General features: G+C 35.7%; 1 protein-coding gene across 6 annotated transcripts in view; it reads left to right on the forward strand.

Moving 5' to 3' along the window:
- Positions 1-19,262, forward strand: part of LOC115448633 (mucin-17) — a 100,308-nt gene extending 81,046 nt beyond the window's left edge. The window contains exons 2-13 of one of the 6 annotated variants that reach the window (XM_037441383.1): positions 2,605-3,630; positions 3,861-3,983; positions 4,154-5,173; positions 5,257-5,367; positions 6,629-8,827; positions 9,353-9,598; positions 9,928-11,673; positions 11,834-12,548; positions 13,120-13,319; positions 13,585-13,905; positions 15,695-15,814; positions 16,623-19,262. In XM_037441383.1, the coding sequence (XP_037297280.1) occupies positions 2,605-3,630; positions 3,861-3,983; positions 4,154-5,173; positions 5,257-5,367; positions 6,629-8,827; positions 9,353-9,598; positions 9,928-11,673; positions 11,834-12,548; positions 13,120-13,319; positions 13,585-13,905; positions 15,695-15,814; positions 16,623-16,712 (7,917 nt within the window). In that variant the 3' untranslated portion in view covers positions 16,713-19,262. Of the gene's footprint in view, positions 1-2,604; positions 3,631-3,860; positions 3,984-4,153; positions 5,174-5,256; positions 5,368-6,628; positions 9,161-9,352; positions 9,599-9,927; positions 11,674-11,833; positions 12,549-13,119; positions 13,320-13,584; positions 13,906-15,694; positions 15,815-16,622 lie in introns of all 6 variants that reach the window. The other 5 variants (XM_037441384.1, XM_037441385.1, XM_037441387.1 and 2 more) reach the window with 5 other exon arrangements.
- Positions 19,263-20,149: the final 887 nt, after the last annotated feature.

Here is a 20,149-nt window from a genome sequence, read left to right on the forward strand (position 1 = left end):
GAAATAATGTCATGAATTGGTTGGAAGTTATCATTATGTTTTTTTTGTCTTAAAGATACAAATGAAATTCCGCACTACTTTTATGTACAGATTAGTGATATTCATATTTATTATTGCAATGAATGACGAGACGAGCATGCCGTTCGCTTGATGGTAAGCGATATAATCTGAGGCTCATTTGCTTAAAATCATTGCTTTCCGGCTCTTATCTTATTTAGTTTTAGTGATTTCATACATATGAAAGGCTGATTTTATTACATGTATAATTATAGTATTAAACCCCCGTCCGCTATCGCTACCGCCTATCACTATGCTCTCACATTATCTCGCAGTCCACACATGGACCTCTCACTTTGAATATATGAGGTGATTGGCCCTTAGGTCAACTGATAAGGGGATAAAGTTAGAAATCTGATCTCCACAATATGCAGTAAATCCATATTGAATAAAATTATCATTCAATTGATCTATAGGTTATATTTTGTAGATATGTGGTTTTATTTATTATTGGAGTAACGATTATTGTGCTGGGTGTACGTTGACGGAAAGACGACAAAGTACAGATGACTGCAGATTTTGTACTTTATGTATCATTGTTTTTTGTACAGTCTCAAAAGTAGCTGAACAAACTCAAAATATCTCCGTATCAACTTACGTTGTTTCTTCAGTAATATAGACTTCAGAGGGTTAACTTTATTTTATATGAAGTAAAAATGAATTCGCTGAAAGTTGATGTGTAGAATCCTTTAGAAGTTTCTTTTTAATATTTTCAGCTACTTTTGCGGATGATTGTATCCCTGATTGTAGTTCTAAAAACATTATCCACCAAGGAGAGAGTCGCAAAAGAAAGAGTGTTAAATTGGAGACAATTACACGCGATAATTTATCGTAACGATTTTAATCATATAAGCTTCTTCGTTGGGATTTCTCAAAGCATATCCTATATAAATTATATTATTGCAAACTTAATAATTATAATTCTCAGTGTCCTTACAATTTTGATGTATCTATTTGTATTTTCGAACAATACTTTGATATATTTACACCTCATCTAACACAATATTGCGTCACAACAGCTATTGTCGAATTAAAAACGCATTAGAGCTGATTTAGAATGGAAGTCGGCTCTATCGTTTAACATAATGATGTATTACTACGTGTTTTTAGTACAAATGATGCATTTTATAATAGATCTCCGTGGTGTAGTGATGAGCGTGTGAAAGGATATACTCAGACTAAGATTTAAATGTGTACATAATATATACTAAGGGGTATCATGTAAGATCAAAATTTATGATAGTTCCTGATATAAAGGTACCAGCGGGAAGAGGTCTGTATGTATCGTCGTTTAGTGCATTTATTGCGAGTCTGCCACGCAACTAAAAATATGACTGAATTTTTCTTATCTTTGTATTGAGCTATGGATCTCGCGGTTCACAACCCAAAACAGGCAGTAGACTATTTATTACTGGGCTAAGGGAAATTGATTCCACTGGACCTAATGATAAGCGGACTCGGATCTAGAGTGTCGACTGACGAGTATCCCTCGCCAGTCGATATAATTATGCCGGCTTGTTTAAAACCAGGTATACACATTTTGATACCGGAACGCAAAATACTTAAAGTTAAGGTGGCCACTATGGCGGGTTTTACACCTTGTGTACATGGTCTCTACTCGAGCGGATACAAATATCTTACCACCAACAAAGCATATTAACTTCATAAAAAACCGTCATCGTTTGGGGTTACTTGATACCCAACATCCTGCACTTCTGTGACCAGCCACACGTGAAATTGGTGGACACGATTCGCTCGAGTTTCTTTTGTAATTGATTGATATGTTACTTGAAGGTTAGATTGAAGATTAGCAAGTACATTCAGACAGGATTTTTGTTATGGACATTGTCAGTGTTGTTACAAATGTCAAGCGAACAAATTGTTTGTCCCATTATAACAAAAGGTCTTGGGAAGGTGAATTTATTTTTGATTCTGTGAATGATTGCTCGGGAACAAGATAAATGATGTTTAGAATGTTTAGATAGACATAATTTGGAATTAAATACTTCAAGGTGGTTAAGAAATAATCAGACATGACATCAGCTCATCACAGTCCAAGCATTGTTTGAATCCATTGCCCTTTCTTTGTTTGAATGCATTACCGCAGATCCAAGAAATTTCATAAGAATGCATTGTTCAGTTACACACGGCACTTTCTATTTTAGATATGGTCATTACGTTACGCGGATTAGTAATTTGATTCAACATAATCGTCTTTATTGTTTAGAGCAATGTTAACTACAAACGACATAATTTTCATGTTTACATAATTCATCTTCGAATTGCATTTCATAAGACTCAATATCTCAGAATCATGTCTCAGAATGGCCAGCGCAGTGGAATATACAAAAAATACTTTGTAATTCAAAGAGTTGGATGGTGTTTCTACAGTTTATGGGCGGTCGTATCACTTACTTTCAGACGAACAGCAAGCTCGTCTCGTCATTCAAAGCAATTAAAAATTATAAATCTTTCCTAATTTGCGAGGCGTTAATTTATAGGCATATGGAATTAATTAAATTATTAAGCATTTTCTTTCCTTTACAGGTGGAAGGAGCCGCACGAGTTGGCAGAAGATTGCCGGCACCATCATCTCCGGACGAAAACAGCGTAGCGAGTCCAGTCGATGCTCAACCTAACTTCAGGTCGAGAGGCAGCAGGCGACGGGAGGAAACCTCGACTGCGCGTGATAACGTCCGATCGAGATTCAGGAATAGGCCCGTAGAACCCACTTCGGAAACACCACAACCACAAGCAAACAACGAACGATTCGATTCGAGAAGGACTTCAAGTCGAACGCGTAATCGGCCAACCGAGATCGAAGCGAAAACGGAGCCTGCGGTAGCCAAAGAAAATGTCGCCAGAAGCAGATCGAGACCAGTTAGCAGGCGACCGGCACAACCGACCCCAGCTCCCATAGAAATCTCTTCACCGATTATCGACGAAAGTAAAATAGAAATTATTAACTCTAACTTGGACGATATTTCTAGAATAGTACCTAAAGAAGAAAATACTGCTACGACCCAATTCAGAAGACGGAGCTCCATATCGATAGTTCAAACGACCGAAAGCGTGGCTCCCAAAAGAGGTCGTGGACGTATTAACGCTCGAACTAACACAAAATCCTTTGACCTAGACGGTTCTGGGACGACAAACAGTTTGTCATTTTCTGACAAAGAACCTACTACAGCCAGAACCGGTGATTTGAGAAACTCAAGGAAACTAAGATACAGGACGCGCCCATCTGAAACGGACACAAACTTAACTGGCGATGGACTGACAGCGACAAACGAAGTTGTCAAATCTAGTCACATTAAAGGTGGTACTAGTCAACCTGAAGTTCAAACATTCGCCCCCATTATTGAAAGGCTTGTTTCGCAGAGTACCGAGGCTAACAAACCGAAGACGACCACTATCAAAGTCACTAAGGTAGTGAGACGTCCATTGGGAAGAGGAAAACCGAATTTGAAACCCTCAGCATCGGGACCGACGGGGCAAGCCACGGACGAAATAAATGACGACGATAATTACCCAGAAACGTTTAAAGCATTAATACAAGCCAAAAATGCGTCGGTAAGTTGGAAAGGAAACTGACCCCTACGAAAAAGGCTAACACCAGCTGCCTCCTAGTAATAACATTACAATTGCCTGCTAAATACTATTACAATTTTTCACACAATCGTGGAATATTGAAACTGTAACACAACTGCTTTTTCCTTACTAAAATGTCGAATTGGCTACCAACTGCTTCACAATGCTGAATGTTATCAAAATTTTTATTGGCGATTCGTTAAATTTTTCAGACACAAGCGAGCTCTCCATCCAGCGAGAGTTTGTCCGTGAAAGCGTCACAAAAAGTATACAACACCTACACTCCTTCACTACAGTCCACTCTTACTGGTCCAGCTGAAAATAAATATTCAAGGGTAATTTACCGGGGTCACTTTAAATGACCACCGAAATCTTATATTTTAGGTCCACACTTAGAATTCCCGTCCTTCTAAATGTCTTTTAACTAAACTCACATAACCAAACATGTTTTAATATTGCCATCTACAGACTGTTAAAAAATCACTCATTAAAATGAATGTTGCAGCTTCGGAAGCAAAAGGCAGAGGAGGAAAAAAAGGAAGTCAAGAATCAAGACAAAATTGCAGAGACAACTGTAGCTCCCGATGCATCAAAAGAAAAAAAATCAGAATACAGGCCACGGGGAACGTATACTGCTAGAAATAGAAAGTCATCAGTATCTTCAACAGCCGCTCCAAGTTCTTCGTCAAGTCAAAATCCTTCAAAAGCGGCATATAAATACAGTAGAAAATTCAAATCTACTACAGAGGCACCTAAACAAGAAAATTTGGAAAAAGACAAAGGTGTCGAAAACAGTGGCGTCTTGAAAAAGTCTATTTCCAGGTCACCGAATTTTTCCAGAAAATTCTCAGCTAAGAACCCAAGTACGAGTACTGAAATCTCGGTCGTGACTGAAAACAGCAATAGTTACACTAACATTGGAAAAACCAAAACCACACTACCTAGGACATCTTATTACTCACGTCTAAGGAATAATCTTAAAAATGATACGACATCTACAACGGAGTCCATAACAAAAGTAAATGTAGAAACAGTTCAAAAGAAAAGAGAAGACACTGCAGATACGCCGTTAATATTTACTTTATTAAAAAATCCGGACGAAGATAATGTCGTCGCAACAGGACCGCAAGCTGAAAATAAAGAGAAAGAAATTATAATTGCCGTCAATAGCAGAGAATCTCTTAAAAATAATAGCGTGAATATGCCTGATATGGCACAAGAGTCTGAAAATATGGCTTATGTGTCCGTTCCACCTTCTGGTAAAGCAAAAGTCGAATCTGACCGATATAAATACCATGCTAATTACAAAGACCAGAACCCTAAGTTGGTGAAAGATAAAGAAAGAGGATCCTCAACAGCCACTCCTCCAGTGAGGAATCTCTATACTAGGAAATATGGCCGTAAACGTACAAAGTCTAAAGATTTAGATGAAGATAATGATGTAACCACACCGAAGCCTAGAGATAAGCATGTGCGAAAATTCAGTGAGACTTATTCCAAAACTACAGAAGCTTCCACTAATGGAGTGAGTATTCTTCGAAAATTTATTGAATACCTTTTCAAAAACGTTTAAGACATATATTTAAGCCACTTGACCTAATTCCACAGATTACTCCTGAGCCGGATAGACCTAAAAGCAGGTTTAGTTCTAAATATCGAGCTTCGTATCTCGATAAACCATTTTACAAACCCACTGTACCCACAATAACACCATCTACTGTAAGTAACATGAAGACTATTCTAAATACTGTAAACAAAGTACTTAAAAATTTCTTCAGTTTCAGTGCAACAGACAAAATTTACTTGTAATACAACTTCTCTTTACAGTTTTCCAAAATTGAACAAAGCCCCTTTATTCCAATTGGCATTAAGATAAGCTAAATACCGAATATCATTGTTGCACCTCATAATCATTATCATTGTCATTAGTAAGATGTGGGATCATTTTTGACGTTTCTTATGATTTTTTCGTATTATTTAATTCAAAATTAATGTACTTACAAACGTTTTATTTATCAAAATTGATTTCACATTTCGTACTGTGCTAAACAAGTTCATCCATTAATTGTTCATAGAAATCATTATTGTACGTTTAACATAGTACAAATTATATTATCATGATACAACATTTGTGCAACGGTAATGTTTGTAACAATAAGTTTCTCATTGCTAAAGGCGTGGCTGAAATTCTTCGTCACTGACAACCTGTTGACAAAGTCTGTAGAAGAGCCTAGTTGGTTCATTGGTGGAGATGTAGATGTCACTACAGAGTCGATGTCAAGACAGAACGTCACGACGACACCACCCATTCATGAACCATCCATTGAACTGGTTAATGGAATCATATAGTTTTGACATAAACCGTTTATCGGGCCACTATCATTCATTTCATTCACTCATCTGTTGTAATATAACGGTTATGGTTTAGTTTTAAAGAGATTGTACTATTAAGAGCATTTATTTGTATTGGCATTTTAATTTAGACTGTAAGTTTGTAATGCATTAATTTTGTTGATAAAGTCTCTTTGAAACGAAACGTAAAGTTGTTTATAACAAGTTTTTGCGTTGAGGTATCAAAAGAGACATCGTTATATTTTAAATTTATAATGAAATAATTGTAAGTCAGATAAACAAATATATCCATTAGTTAAATAAACTTAACGCATAAGCTTATAAAACTAATGTACCTATATTTTGTAGTGTAGAAGTCACTAACAAACAAGATATTAAATATTGTATAAATCTTACAAATTGTTTTAATAATACTTCATTTCCATCTAAACTTTCTCTCTCATCGACACTAACACTTCAGTGTACTCACTATCTTGATTCCAAGTATAATAAAGAGGCTTTGGTCTTTGCACGAGTTTCCGAATACTGTCTGAGGGTTTATCTTTCAAGCAATTATTTAAAACTTTGCAATTATACACAACGTCTATATATTTTCTGTTTATATGGGTGAGATTACTTCTTATTTCAGGTAGAGGGAGAAGAAATGCAATTAGGGCCGGGCGTGAACGCTATTTCATTTACTCAGACACGAAGGACTTTGTCCTCAGCAGACCTGAGACTTTCAGAGAGTTTGGTTAAACCATCGCACGTTATGAATGTCGAAGCGTCTCACCATTCGCCCTCAGTTACAGTATCTATATTTGATGCTCTAGCTGAAATACTTACGTCCACACCTAGACCCCGACTCTCTTCAACAACTGAAGTTACGAAAAGTACAATCCTTAATACAGACGTAACAAAAATACTCAACGGCGTGAGTAACATCAATGTAAATAGTGCCCAAGGCATACCAAATCAGGATAATTTTACAGCTGTCGCCTTCAATGTAAGCACTGTTACTAAATCTGTACAGAACACGGTCCAGACTACACCAAGTGTGATTAACAGTACGGTCGGGGCAAATGTTACACCGTCACTAAGCACTCAAGATGAAACCGTAACTCCTGTGAATACACCGCAAACCCCTGTCCCAACTCCTTCCACTCCTGTCTCCGCAAGGAGACCTTTCGCTATCAAAGTATTATATTCAGATACAGAACCGCCAACAGACAAACTCACGACTGCACCTGAACCTACATCAAATCAGCCGACGACTGACTCAACAATGGTATATAACACAGTGTCTGATCTTTTGTTGTCTAATAACAATTTAGTGTCATCAGAACTAACTAGCATGTTGTCTAATAATATTAAAGAAATTATTCGAAATATGGACGACGACAGTAGATCTAGAATATCTGGAGATATGGCAAATTTGTTGAAAAGTTTAATTCCTAGAGCTTTAGATGGACTAGCGAACGCACTTGACAATTCTGACAGGACACCTAACACTACTCCCTACAGTTTGGAGGATATAAAAGATACCGAAAATATTGATATTAATACGGACTCTGTAAATATAGATAATATCCTTCAAAATGTCGGAAACAATGTAAATAGCACCGTAGAACCCACTGTCGCGTCCACTCAGGCTGTAAATAGCACTGAAACCACTGCGGCAGTTACAGATAGCACTCAATCTTTGTCAAGTAGCCAGGCAACGATAGCTGGTATCAGTTCAACAACTATGGGAACCTCTGAACAACCAAGTTTCTTTTCAAGTCTCTTAAGTACAACTCCATCGTCTGTACCAGCTACGTCTACTGCCTCCTTAGACATAGTTGCACCCAGTGGAATTAGTAATACTGACAATGTTATTGGTGCTGATTTACAAGTTGATTCTACTACTAACAAAAACTCCCCCGCACCTTTCCTTTCAAGTATTAAATCGGCATCGTCTTCCTCTTTACTCGAATTACAAGGTAATGATGACTTTGAAGTACAGGACCCGGGCAAAGTTTCTCCACTTCAATTATGGGTACTGTCCAAAAAAGCTAGAGTTCTGAAAATGATCGAAGATCTTATACGACAACATAATAATGAAATCGCAACTGCACCACCCGTGATTGACATTGTGAGCTCGCCTGATAAAATCAATTTATCCGCACGTTTGACGAACATAATAAATACAATGACATCAACGACTGAGACTCCTGTGACTAGTAGTGACATGCTTACTACCCCTTTTACCATTCCTTCTATTTTTGAACCCCTTCCTATCACAACACTGTCCCTACAGCTTGACGAAACAACAATTAGTATTACCGAAGATAGCTTCCCAACAACAATTCAGTCAGTTGAAACTACAGTTACACCAGTGGGTAATTCACTAAAAACGACTACCGACGATGTAGATATATCATCTCGTATTACCGCTGTAACAGAGAATTTCGGTGAAACAGTTGCTACAACTATTTCATCGGAAGTAACTACTGAAAAAGCGACTGATCTTCCAAGTACCACTCAAGTAACAACTACTGAACAAACACAAGATTTGGGCAGATCGCAAGATGTAAACACTGTAGCGACCACAGAAGCTGTTGAACAAATGACTATGCAAGATAATACTGAAACAACAACCGCCCAATCAAACACAGAAACAACAACACAGATGAATATAGATACAACCCAAACCGATGCAGAAATCACAACTCAGAACAATGCTGAGACTGCACCAGCCAACGATTCAAATCAATCCACAACAACCGCTAGTCCTATAGTTGTCGCTACACCCGCGATTCCGAAAAAAGATTATGTTATTTTCGGAATATTACCAAACAATACCGTGGTACGTAAAGATCCTAATGATGACATACTGGAAACATTAACAGAGGCGAGTCCATTCATCGTATACGGTGTGCTGCCCAATAACACAATAATACGTAAATTCCCGAACGGAACTAGAGTGCCAAGAGTCATGCAAAAAATTGACGTACTACCAATCAGTCCATGGAGTTTGAGGAATCCATACAGCCCCATCCATAACAACCCGGCCATTGTCAAACCGCGGCTTAACCCCATCCGAGTATCCACTAATTCTGATAATACTGTGACATCCGCCGACACATCAAATAACGGAACAGAATTAACCACCGACACTGTAAATAACCTACAACCTACGGTATTGACTTTACGTTGTTACGCTTGAACGCTGTGCTTTGGGGCTTGTTTTAAACTTGCAGCAGCATCTCTGGAGCAAAGTGTGCGCATGAAATCGGGCATGTTGGTATCTGTACGCTTTGCATGTCTTTCGCACCACAAACGCTTTTCGGGTAACATTGCAAAGGCGTAACATAATATTTCGTAATTCCAGATATCTTCATCGGCACTTAATTTTTTAAGCAGTACATTGGGTATAACTACTACCACAAATAAGCCTAATGCTGAAAAAAGCACTGCCTCGCATGTATTGAGTTTACGCACAACTACAATGCTACCTTCTGTTGATGAGATTCTGCTTAATAGTATATCTTCAGCCGCTAAACAGGAAATGGTCATATCATCCATGACGAGCTCTACTCACGAACCAAGAATATTAACACTGGATATTGATCCGGAGGTATATTTATTGTTTAAATCGTGTCTTTATCTATGTACTTTTTGAACTCACTAATAGTATCGGACACTTTCTATGCGTATTCATACGAATCTTAAAGTATTTATTTTACAAACATGCGATAACTTGAATTTTTTTCTTGGGCACGGTACTTTAACTGTAGATTATACCTTGTGTTCTGTCATATTCGTTGTCGGATAAGGTAAGTGGTGTCGGTCTTAAAATAGTTTGAACATTTTGTGAGGGACACAACATCTCGTAATGCTTAATAACTTTTAAATAACATCAAACCAATGTACAAAATTCTAACGTATGTTTAAAATAAATTACAGACCAAACAAATACGAACTGAAAAACCCGATGACGGGGCTGGAAACGCTGTATTTAAATTCATACCGATAGACGAAGTAACAGTGCCTTCATTGAATTCAAACGTCCTGAAATTAGCATCAACAAGACAACCTGCTACAACAAACACGGAAAAGGCCGAGGTACAGATAGTAACAGCGACGTCGGTCACAGAAAGTAATACGATATCAACACAAACACAAGCTAGTACGAACGATGTTACCACTACTCTTCAAACTACGGTCGGAACTAAGTTTGAAACTACAATGGAGTCAACGACAGCTACTATTGAGACTGTCGCTACAACTGAAAGTTTAACAACTATGGTAGCAACTACAACAGCGGCACCAATGACAACTCTCCCATCCACAACTGCGGCTCCCACAACTACGCCTGTAACAACGACCTTAGCGCCAACAACTACCACTCCAGTGCCGACTACAACTACTACGACTCCTGCGCCGACTACGACTACCACGACTCCTGCACCAACTACTACCACTACGACTCCTGCGCCTACAACAACGACTACAACTCCGGCGCCTACAACTACTACTACGGTACTAACTACTACGACTACAACACCCGCACCAACAACCACTACTACAAGTGCAGCTACTACAATCACAACGACAGCCGTTCCCATAACAAAATCACAAGATGTACCAACCACAACAGAACTTCCAACAACTCCACTACCATTAGTCTTAACAACAACTCAAACGGCCACAATGCCAACTTCTACTCCCAGTTTAGAAGAGGACATAAAACAATATCAAGAAGACTTACAACTTCTGCAAACATTACTTCAGGCAACTGGAAGAAACCCTAAAACTTTGAATGTACAAAATAACCTTAATCAAATATTGCCTAGTAAAATAACAACTACTATTAGGCCTTTTACGGGAGCACCGGTTACTTCTCAATCGATAGATCAAGCTAAACTATTAGAAGCGCTTTTATCAGCTGCTGGGCAGAATTCTAACAAAGTACCTGTATTAAATGTTGGTGGTAGTAATCCAATAACAGTTAGACCGCAAACAACTACATCTCGTTCTATTGAAGATGATATTAGACAGTTTGAAGAAGACACTAAATTGTTAAAAGCGCTGTTACAAGCGACAGGTCAGAATCCGGCTAGCCTTAATATACCCACACTAGATACTATCAGAACAACAACTAGAGCCCCTACCACAACCACAACACCGACAACCACTAGACCCACAACCACAGTACAATCAACAACACAGTCGATAGATGAAGACATTAAACGGATTCAAGAAGACACGAAACTATTACAGGCTCTGTTACAGGCGACACAGGGCCAAAATACTGGTAACTTAAACATACCGTTAGTATCTGGAGTAACTTCGAATGTGAGAATAGCCTCAAACCCACAGACAACATCAATAGGGTCAAATCCTACTACACCGTTAGAAATAAGACCCGTGTATACAACTACGCAAGTTCCTGTGTTTAAAACTTTTGCCCCTAGAACTGTCTCCCCTACGTTACAGCCTGCTGCTGCGTTCAGTACTATCACTGAAGATGTTGGTATATCCACAACTTTCCCACCATTCAATGCAAGAACGACAGCAGGCAGAAGTTTTGAGTTTACGACTGTGCCAACTGCTCGTCGAGTACCTACTGCTAGGTTTACCGTGAGCACTGACATGCCGAGTACTTCAACATTCTCAGTTGAAGAGGATCTGGCTTTCTTACAAAACTTGGTAATTATTATTTCTATTTTTAATCCGATTCAAGTGAAAGATTAATGTGACTTGCAAGCTATTTTAGATCTATCTTAGAGAATTTAAAAGAATATGTATCATGTTAAAAAAAAAAAACATTGTAAAATTTTAAGGTCATTTAATTTTATTCATGTTTCAGAAATCAGTTTTGAACACCAATCCTAAAAGCCAAGATCGCGAGGCGGCTTTAGCAAACCGCATCATAGCTCTGGCTGTCGAAAAAAGCCTCAATGAAATACAGACTGGAAATCGTGACGAATCCGTTCGTACCGGAACTACTATTGCTAACAGTGCAACAACTACAACTACCAGACCTACAACAACAACTACTCCTACCACAACAACTACCACTACTACTACCACAACGACAACAACTACTACAACAACACCTAGACCCACAACTACAACCAGGCCATTTACAACAACTGTATCAAACGGTCCCTCTATCGAGGATGACATAAGACAATTCCAAGAGGACACAAAGTTGCTCCAAGCGTTGATAAAGGCAACGGGACAAGATCCATCTAAATTCAACATCCCCACATTACCAAACATACCGACAAATCCAAATGTGAGTCCAAATGTACCAGATGTCAACGAAGAATTAAAACTGCTTTCAAATCTTCTTGCTTCACCGTCACCTTTGAACGAACCCTTCGACCCATTAACACCGAAGGCTAACACTAACGTAGTTACTAAAACTATTGACACAAAACCTTTACCGTTTGGTGCAAAAATAGCTGTACAGGATGACTTGAAGAGTGTGCAGGACGATGGGAAATTGTTACAAACTTTGATACAATTGCAGGGCGCACAGGAGACGACTACAATAAAGAGCAAACTGGCTTTAACAGGTGAGATTTTAGTTGGTAGACATCATCGTCATTTCGAACATCATCCATTATCACCATCATTCAGAAGACTTTTCAACAACGAGATGTTAAAACAGGAGTCATTAAGTATTAAGTTATTTAAGTTGGTAATATCTTATCAAACATACTAAACTTTAAACTAACAACATAAAATAATATAATACCAAAATATACTTTCACGAACATTGCCTATAGTTTTTTGTAAGGCACTAACAGTTTCGTATCTCGAGTAATCAAGGCCGAGAAAATGTTTTTGCTTTGGTTTAATTTTAAATAGAATTTTTTATTGAGATTTTATCGGGGTCCATTATTGTAAATTTAAGTTCGTAGCTGTGGAAGAATAAAATAAACACAATTGAAAAATAATTTAAACCTGTTCAGTAAATAATCTCCGATTTGTCTATCCATTGCTAAAATACTAATTTATTTAAATGCTTAACATTTATTTAATAAAACCACTGTTGTTCACAATTATACAATCAAATATAACAAAATAATTGATTTCATACATATTCGTACTCGTACTAACGAAATAAACTTTATGAAATTTCAGGCCAAACTTCTGATGAAGCATTGCAGAAACTCCTGCAACAGACACAAGGCGGTGGCATGGTTTCTGAGGCAACCCAAGCGCCTATATCACTGAGCACTGAATACGGCAAGAGCAACGACGCATTGCTAGCAGCGTTGCTGAAGGAGCAAGGTTTTGGTCCAACCACGGCAAGTTCTTTGGATGAGCAACTACGACTTGCTGTTAGTCTAACTTTTCTTTTCTTTTTCATTAATACTTCTAATATTTATCGTAGCCAACATCGAGGTACCTGAAGGTAAAATTAAATATTTACAAATATTTATACTGCGATCACAATATTTAACTACAAATTTCGCTTCAAACGCTTCACGTTCATTCTTTTTTGCATCTCTCTCACTTTGAGCTTCATCGTCATATATTTCACCTTCCATAGCCATTATTAATTTTAAACATTCATTAGATTTAGACATACATATAACATCGTAGGCTTTACTCAACCAAGTGGTAGTGACGCCTAAAGCGAGGCGGACGACAACGACTCCGCCGCCGCCACCACCGCCAGCGCCGCGAAGGCCCATATTGGATGGGCTGGCGTGGCTTTGGCAACAGTGGAGAGAGACGGCGCCGGGACCTGGTGCCCCGAGGCCCACCAGCAGCAGCAGCAACACTAACAGCGTGAGACGGCCACCGCCGTCAGCGCGGCCCGCTCCCGCTCCCGCGGCCTCGCCCGCCACCAGCAACAGAGTCAATTGGTTTGGCTCCGGCCCGTTCGTGGGCAACGCTGACGATAGACCGGCAGCTAATCGAGTGGGTTTCTCATCACTTTTACTTAAGTTGTGCGACTGGGGGTGAGGTGAAGGGCCCGAACTTAGATTAAATACGTCAAACGAAAATGGAACGAATTCTTGGGTTATTTTATAGAGATTTAGAAATTTTACTAAACTTGTTCCTATTTAATCTAAGTCTGGAGATATGTAAATTTTGTAGAGTACCGTTGGGTTGGTTTGTAAATAGTGAGAAATGTGAAGAGATATTAAGTTTCTTTTTGTGTTCTTTTGTACTATGTGTTTTATCGTAAATTAATTATTTATAAATTATTGGCTTCATTGGCTTGTACATATACATTTGTGCCGTAATGCAAAGCGTCCTTTTCTTTGTGTAATAAAGTGTTTAATTTATGAGTATTTTGTTTTATCACTTATTGGTTTTATCACAACTGTATTATTTGAAGCACCTTCCACTGTGTGATATGTGTACAAAATGTAAATAATAAATCCTTTTATTACAGATTAGATTTCGTTAAGCAACATAGTTTTATAATATCATTAGTTTTTTTTCCGAATTAAATATGAAATAATATTTTAAATACCGTTATATTTACGTACCGTTTATAGATAAAAGGGAAATTGAGATCTTTGAATACTAATCATTTTACTTAATAAAATCTGATCTAATTAACAGAACCCCTTGTGTTTCCAAATGGAGTAATCCTGTAGCAGATCCCTACTGGTTATGGTAATTTAATGTACACAGAATATTTAACTAAAATTAGTAAATTAACAAAACACTTTATACTCATTTTATAACATTATTAGGTGTAATAAAGTTGATGATAGAAAAATAATTATAATTTGTGTCGTATGTGTAATTTTTAAAATACTATGTAAGAATTTATAATACATGCAAATAGGCCTTAAAGTTTGTGTAAAATGTTTTTTACAGAAATTATAAAACAACACTAAAGCCTTCTGCAAAGAATAATATACAAAAATATATTTTATTTAAACATAATAGAAAATCATTTAATCTTTACATTCATTAAATTATTTCAAATACAACTTATGAAAGATTTGTTGTTATTAAAAATAATTTTCATTTCTACAATATAACAATATTACTTATATTTAGATTGCTTCAGTGTAGTTAATATTATGCATTTAAAGCATGAAGGAGTGTAATATAGATATTGTGAAGTGTTTGTATATATTTGGTGAGTAAATATTGAAATACAATGTAAAATTTTATAAAAAATTTAACATAATTAAAAACTTAATTTGCTAAGCATGCCTTGTTTCTTAAATTATTCTAATTCTGTACGAATAATAAACATAATCTTGTACGATATTTAATTATCTAGAAATGTCTGTAATTGTAATAATGATAACTCTAACACAAATCATAACCATACTCATTCAAACCATGACATTTCCTTTCAAATCTTTACTAACATTGATGTATATACATATGTGTACAGTTGTATGTCTATGTCTATTTGCACCTTGTTGTTATTTGCACCTTTATGTGATTATTTAGCACCATACTTTGCAATCATACGTGAGTTGCTACGATTTTTAATTATAACGTAATCATTATCATTGCTATTGAAATCGGCGTCAAAAACTTTATCGTCTTCAGATTGTCAGCTAAACATAATATATCACTTTATTGTGCTAATCATGATACGCCAAAAACATTGTTTAAATTTTGCACCTCATCGGAAATTAGATCATCAGAAATCATGACAACTCATGTTAGCTACTAGCTTAGCTGGACATTTCACTCCGCCATGTGTTCTAACTGATGTGACTTACTGTAGATACCTCTCGAGCCTCCGAGGGCTGTGGCATCGGAGCAAGCGCCTGGCCGAGGGCAGCTGGTATCAGCAGCTATTAATGTCACAAGAGCTTTCTCGCAGTTTCTAGGAGCTGCTATACAGGTGATTGTTATGAAAGAAGTTCAATGTTTATCTGTAGGTGTTCTTGGTATTTAAAACCAGTGGAGGAGGGCTGATATTAAACGAGAAAAAGAGAGAAACAAGGGCTGATATTCACTATACGTTTGACAACAGAGATAAACGATTCATTTGTCAGATAACTATACGTATGAATTGGATTATAGATGATTGGAATGGAGTAAAAGTTGAAAACATTTTGGTAATGTTACAAAAGAATGTCACAAGTGAAGTAATACTTTGTAAATTGGTTTTGATGTATTTATGTTTTTAAACATTTGACGTTAGTTTGCAGAAAATTTGCCGCAATGAAGTTGTAAGTTCAAAACAGACTAATTGTAATTTCTTAATTTTAACAGTCATGATTTTCGTCACCATGAATTAATATTGACACACAACATTTCAATAACTTAATATTTTATAAAATTCCCATATAATATAATAAATCAACCACTAATCAGCTAAATCTCAACTGTAATACATTATGATACTTATCTATTTTATCACATTTTATAGCAGGTTTTAAATTTGCTGAGTTACGGTTAATTATTTTTTTGCGATAATCTGTTAAGTATATAAATTTCACATATATTGTTTTATTTTCGCCTGGTAATTATTAGGTGTGATTAGTAAAGCACTATATATTTAAATTCATGATCCATATTCAAACTCGTGACATTGAAAAATAGACATAACAGGATACGTGTTAATAAGAAAATCTTTCATAATTTTGAAGGATGTAATACATTTTGAAGTCACCCTTAAAATTAATTCAATACTTGAATTTTTCCAGGGTGCTGCACAGACGGTTCAGAACGTGATCCGAGCTGGACAGAGGGCTGCCACCGACGTGTACACCAACGGATCGGGAGGCTCTGGATAGCCATTTAGATAGTCGGACTCAAAACTTTCCCGGAAGTGTCATAGTATGCACTATGTGTTAAGTGCTCAAATGTACATATATAGTCGATTGTAGAGTTAGATTTAAGGCTTAATAATCGCGAAGGTTCAATTACATGGTACGAGTTCTGCGTTATAAATTGCTGACTCAAAATTTGGTTTTGAATTCGTTTTTAAAAATGTGATTGAACCGTAATAATTTATTAATTTTTTTAGTATGAGAAAAGGGGTTAGGTATAGATTGAAGAATTCAAGGGAAAAACAATCAGCGTAAAACGAATTTGAGGAAATTATTAACAGCAATCGTCAACATTTTGTATATACTTTTGATTATAAGGAAATGAACTATCAAAATCTTTATCAAAACTGGAATCTAAATATTCTATTCTAAGATACCTCTTACCTGAATTCTTGTATAGTAATAGTATATCACCTAGTCATGCAGACACCGACTTATATAAATATGAGATTTTGATAGTTCATTGGTTAAGTTAATTTCCTCACAAGTGTTCCTAAGTAGGGGTTGTAAACATTTTAAGGATTGTCTTCTTAGGACATAGAAGAATGTGCTAAAAGCGTGTTCAATCGTGAAATGTTCAAAATATATTACTCCCTTAGGATTACAGAAAGCAAAGGTTAAGAAAGAAAGATTATTTAAAACGACTAGGTGTTGTCTAGGATAATTAATTGTGATTCTAGCACTACCTTAGTATGTAATATTTAATTTTCTTAAACTAAAAAGATTTATATGTTTTCAGACTTTTGTACCTAATTGCAAGCATTATGGTTAACGTAAAGTTTCGAAGCTTTTGCGAGGTTTTGTGTACCTACTCAATAGTTTACGCTTAGCAGTTTCATTTTTCAATTTAAATGAAATATGGGATTCTTTTTAAACGGTAGATCTGATTACTATATATTGAAAAATTTGTTTCTGAAACTTTGTGTATTTGTTTATTTTGAACTTTATAATACTTTTTTCGGTAAATTTATGTTATGTAAACAACAGTTAGCAGTGTAACAGTTAGCCTGTATTTTTTAGTCTTATTTTCTGTAATAGATTCACTTTAAAATTCTTTAAGTGTTACTCTGCTACCAAAACTATTACTTTCATTAAGTTTCAGAAACAGGTTAGTGATTAAATTTAAGTTACTTTTAAGTCCTGCCTCTTAGTTGTAAGTCTAATTACATGTGCCATCTCGCACGTGCTCGAACGTTTTCAGGTTTTCAGCTTTTATTTATTTATTTAATTTTTTTGACGATTGAAACGTGGGTCATCTAGTTCATTAGTACAAAATTGGATTTAAATGCCGGTGATTTGGCAAAAATTCTTTGACTGGCGAAGGAGTTAGGTTCTCTTGGGTATCGACTTGAAAAATCGAATAAATTAATTGAAAATAAACGATATTATTTGTAATTGTTTTTTTTTATTTTTAAAATAAACGATTTTTTTACTGGATATGAATTTACTAAAATATATTTATTTAACAATTTACTAATGAACTGACTTTATTTAAGTTGTATAAAGTATTTATGCAAGCAAGCTTCTTTACAAACTTTAATATTATTATGAACTGTAAATGTACTAATGGAATTATATTTTACATTTTGAGGAAATAAACATTATCAATGCTTATGCACCAAATTAAATAACTATTTAATTTAATTATTATTTGTAATGATTTGAATTTAATCGACTTAAAATTTTATTTGTGAAGAAAAAATATTTGTTAAAATATAATCCAGCATTATTGTATGTTAAAAATGTTGCTTACCCCGACGATTGATGTCACAGTATACAGTACATTAGTAGGTTATACTGTACAGTAATGATATTCGAAAAATTATAGCCTCGTTAGTGACTCATGGTGACTAGGATGTGGTCAATAATTGTAATATGTTTAGTAATTATAAAATTCTGATGGAAATTACAACATTAAGTAAAAAATCCGTTACGTTCTTACATTTTGCACTTATCGTAATTATGTTTTAATACTATTCATATTTTACTATGTCATATTTTCGAATGAATCATATGTTTTAAATCGTCGGTTTGTTGAGTCAGTCTTTATGGAATTACTGAGTCATTTTAAATGAAATTTCAAAACTTCGATTTTTTAAATTGTATTTAATATTTTTTCAAAGGATTTTAATTGTATCCTAATTTCAAAAACTATTATTATTTTACAAACAGATAAATTGTAAATTAAAGGGAAAGCGATTCATACATTTCTTAAGAACTTTTCGATTTAAAAAATAAATTATGAACGTCTCTAAAGTGTATAATATTTAATTTAAAATTAATATTCGCAAAGACTATGCTATCACTGCCAGGTATAATATATTAGCTACTATTACTATAACGCTTGGTGAACATTGACTAACAATGATGTATAAAATAATTAAGCAATATTTTTATTTTAGTAAATTTTCGACGACCAAAAGTCGTAGCAAGCTAAAGCTTCCTTGTTAATTTAAGTTTTGTACATTTTTTTATAAAGGGAGTATATGATAATAAATTATTCAATATGGTGTACGTGATAATTTTATTTAATTTGCATTTTATATCTTTTTAAAACATGGTTGAGTCGTAGAAGTTACTCGGCCAATGTTTAGTTTAGACTACGCTAGTAATTTTTTTTACCCGAGCGCGGCTATGTATCCCCACTGCACCTGATGGTAAGTGGAGTGGGGTTTAATAGAAAGTCGACTGACGAGAGATGATTACCCCTCGGCAGTCAAGTCCTTTTAAAAATCCACTTTCCTCTACTTTCTTACCTTCAGGAGCTACCTACTCAGCAGTATAGCCAACACATAATCAAATATGATGGTAATTAATTTTGATCTGTTATAATAAACTACTAATAAAATATTAATTTCACGGGTCTTTATATTTAACACAACAATAATGTTTAAAAGTATTGACAAGGTAATCCTTGCGTGATTGCTTTTGCAAGTAATTTTTTAATATAAAGCAGCTCTCGGATGAAATAAATTTGTATTAGTAAACATCGAAATACACAAAATTTATCCTTCATAACGTAGTTAATTAAATATTTACTACTAGAATTTGTGTCAGTATTACATTATTAGTAAAACATCATAATGCACAAGATTAACCTTAAACATAGTCCATAAAATGTTTGCTACTATTATAATTTGTGTCTGATAGTTTGCGATATATTTCACCTTATTGCGTTATGGGATGAGATAAATAATATCTGTGCCGCATCATCAGGCTGTGGAATGGTTTGCCAGCATATATGTTGCCTCCTTCCTATAATTTGGAGTCCTTCAAGCAGAGAAGAAGCAATTATGCAGGCCAGCATGAATGCTGTCCGGGGATGCTTGCATCTATTGCCGGTCAGTACTTTCCTTGGGGTTCACTTCGTTTAACATCAGGTACAGTGAAGCCACTTTGTT

This window comes from Manduca sexta, chromosome 22 (assembly GCF_014839805.1).
Source record: "Manduca sexta isolate Smith_Timp_Sample1 chromosome 22, JHU_Msex_v1.0, whole genome shotgun sequence".
Classification (NCBI taxonomy): domain Eukaryota; kingdom Metazoa; phylum Arthropoda; class Insecta; order Lepidoptera; family Sphingidae; genus Manduca; species Manduca sexta.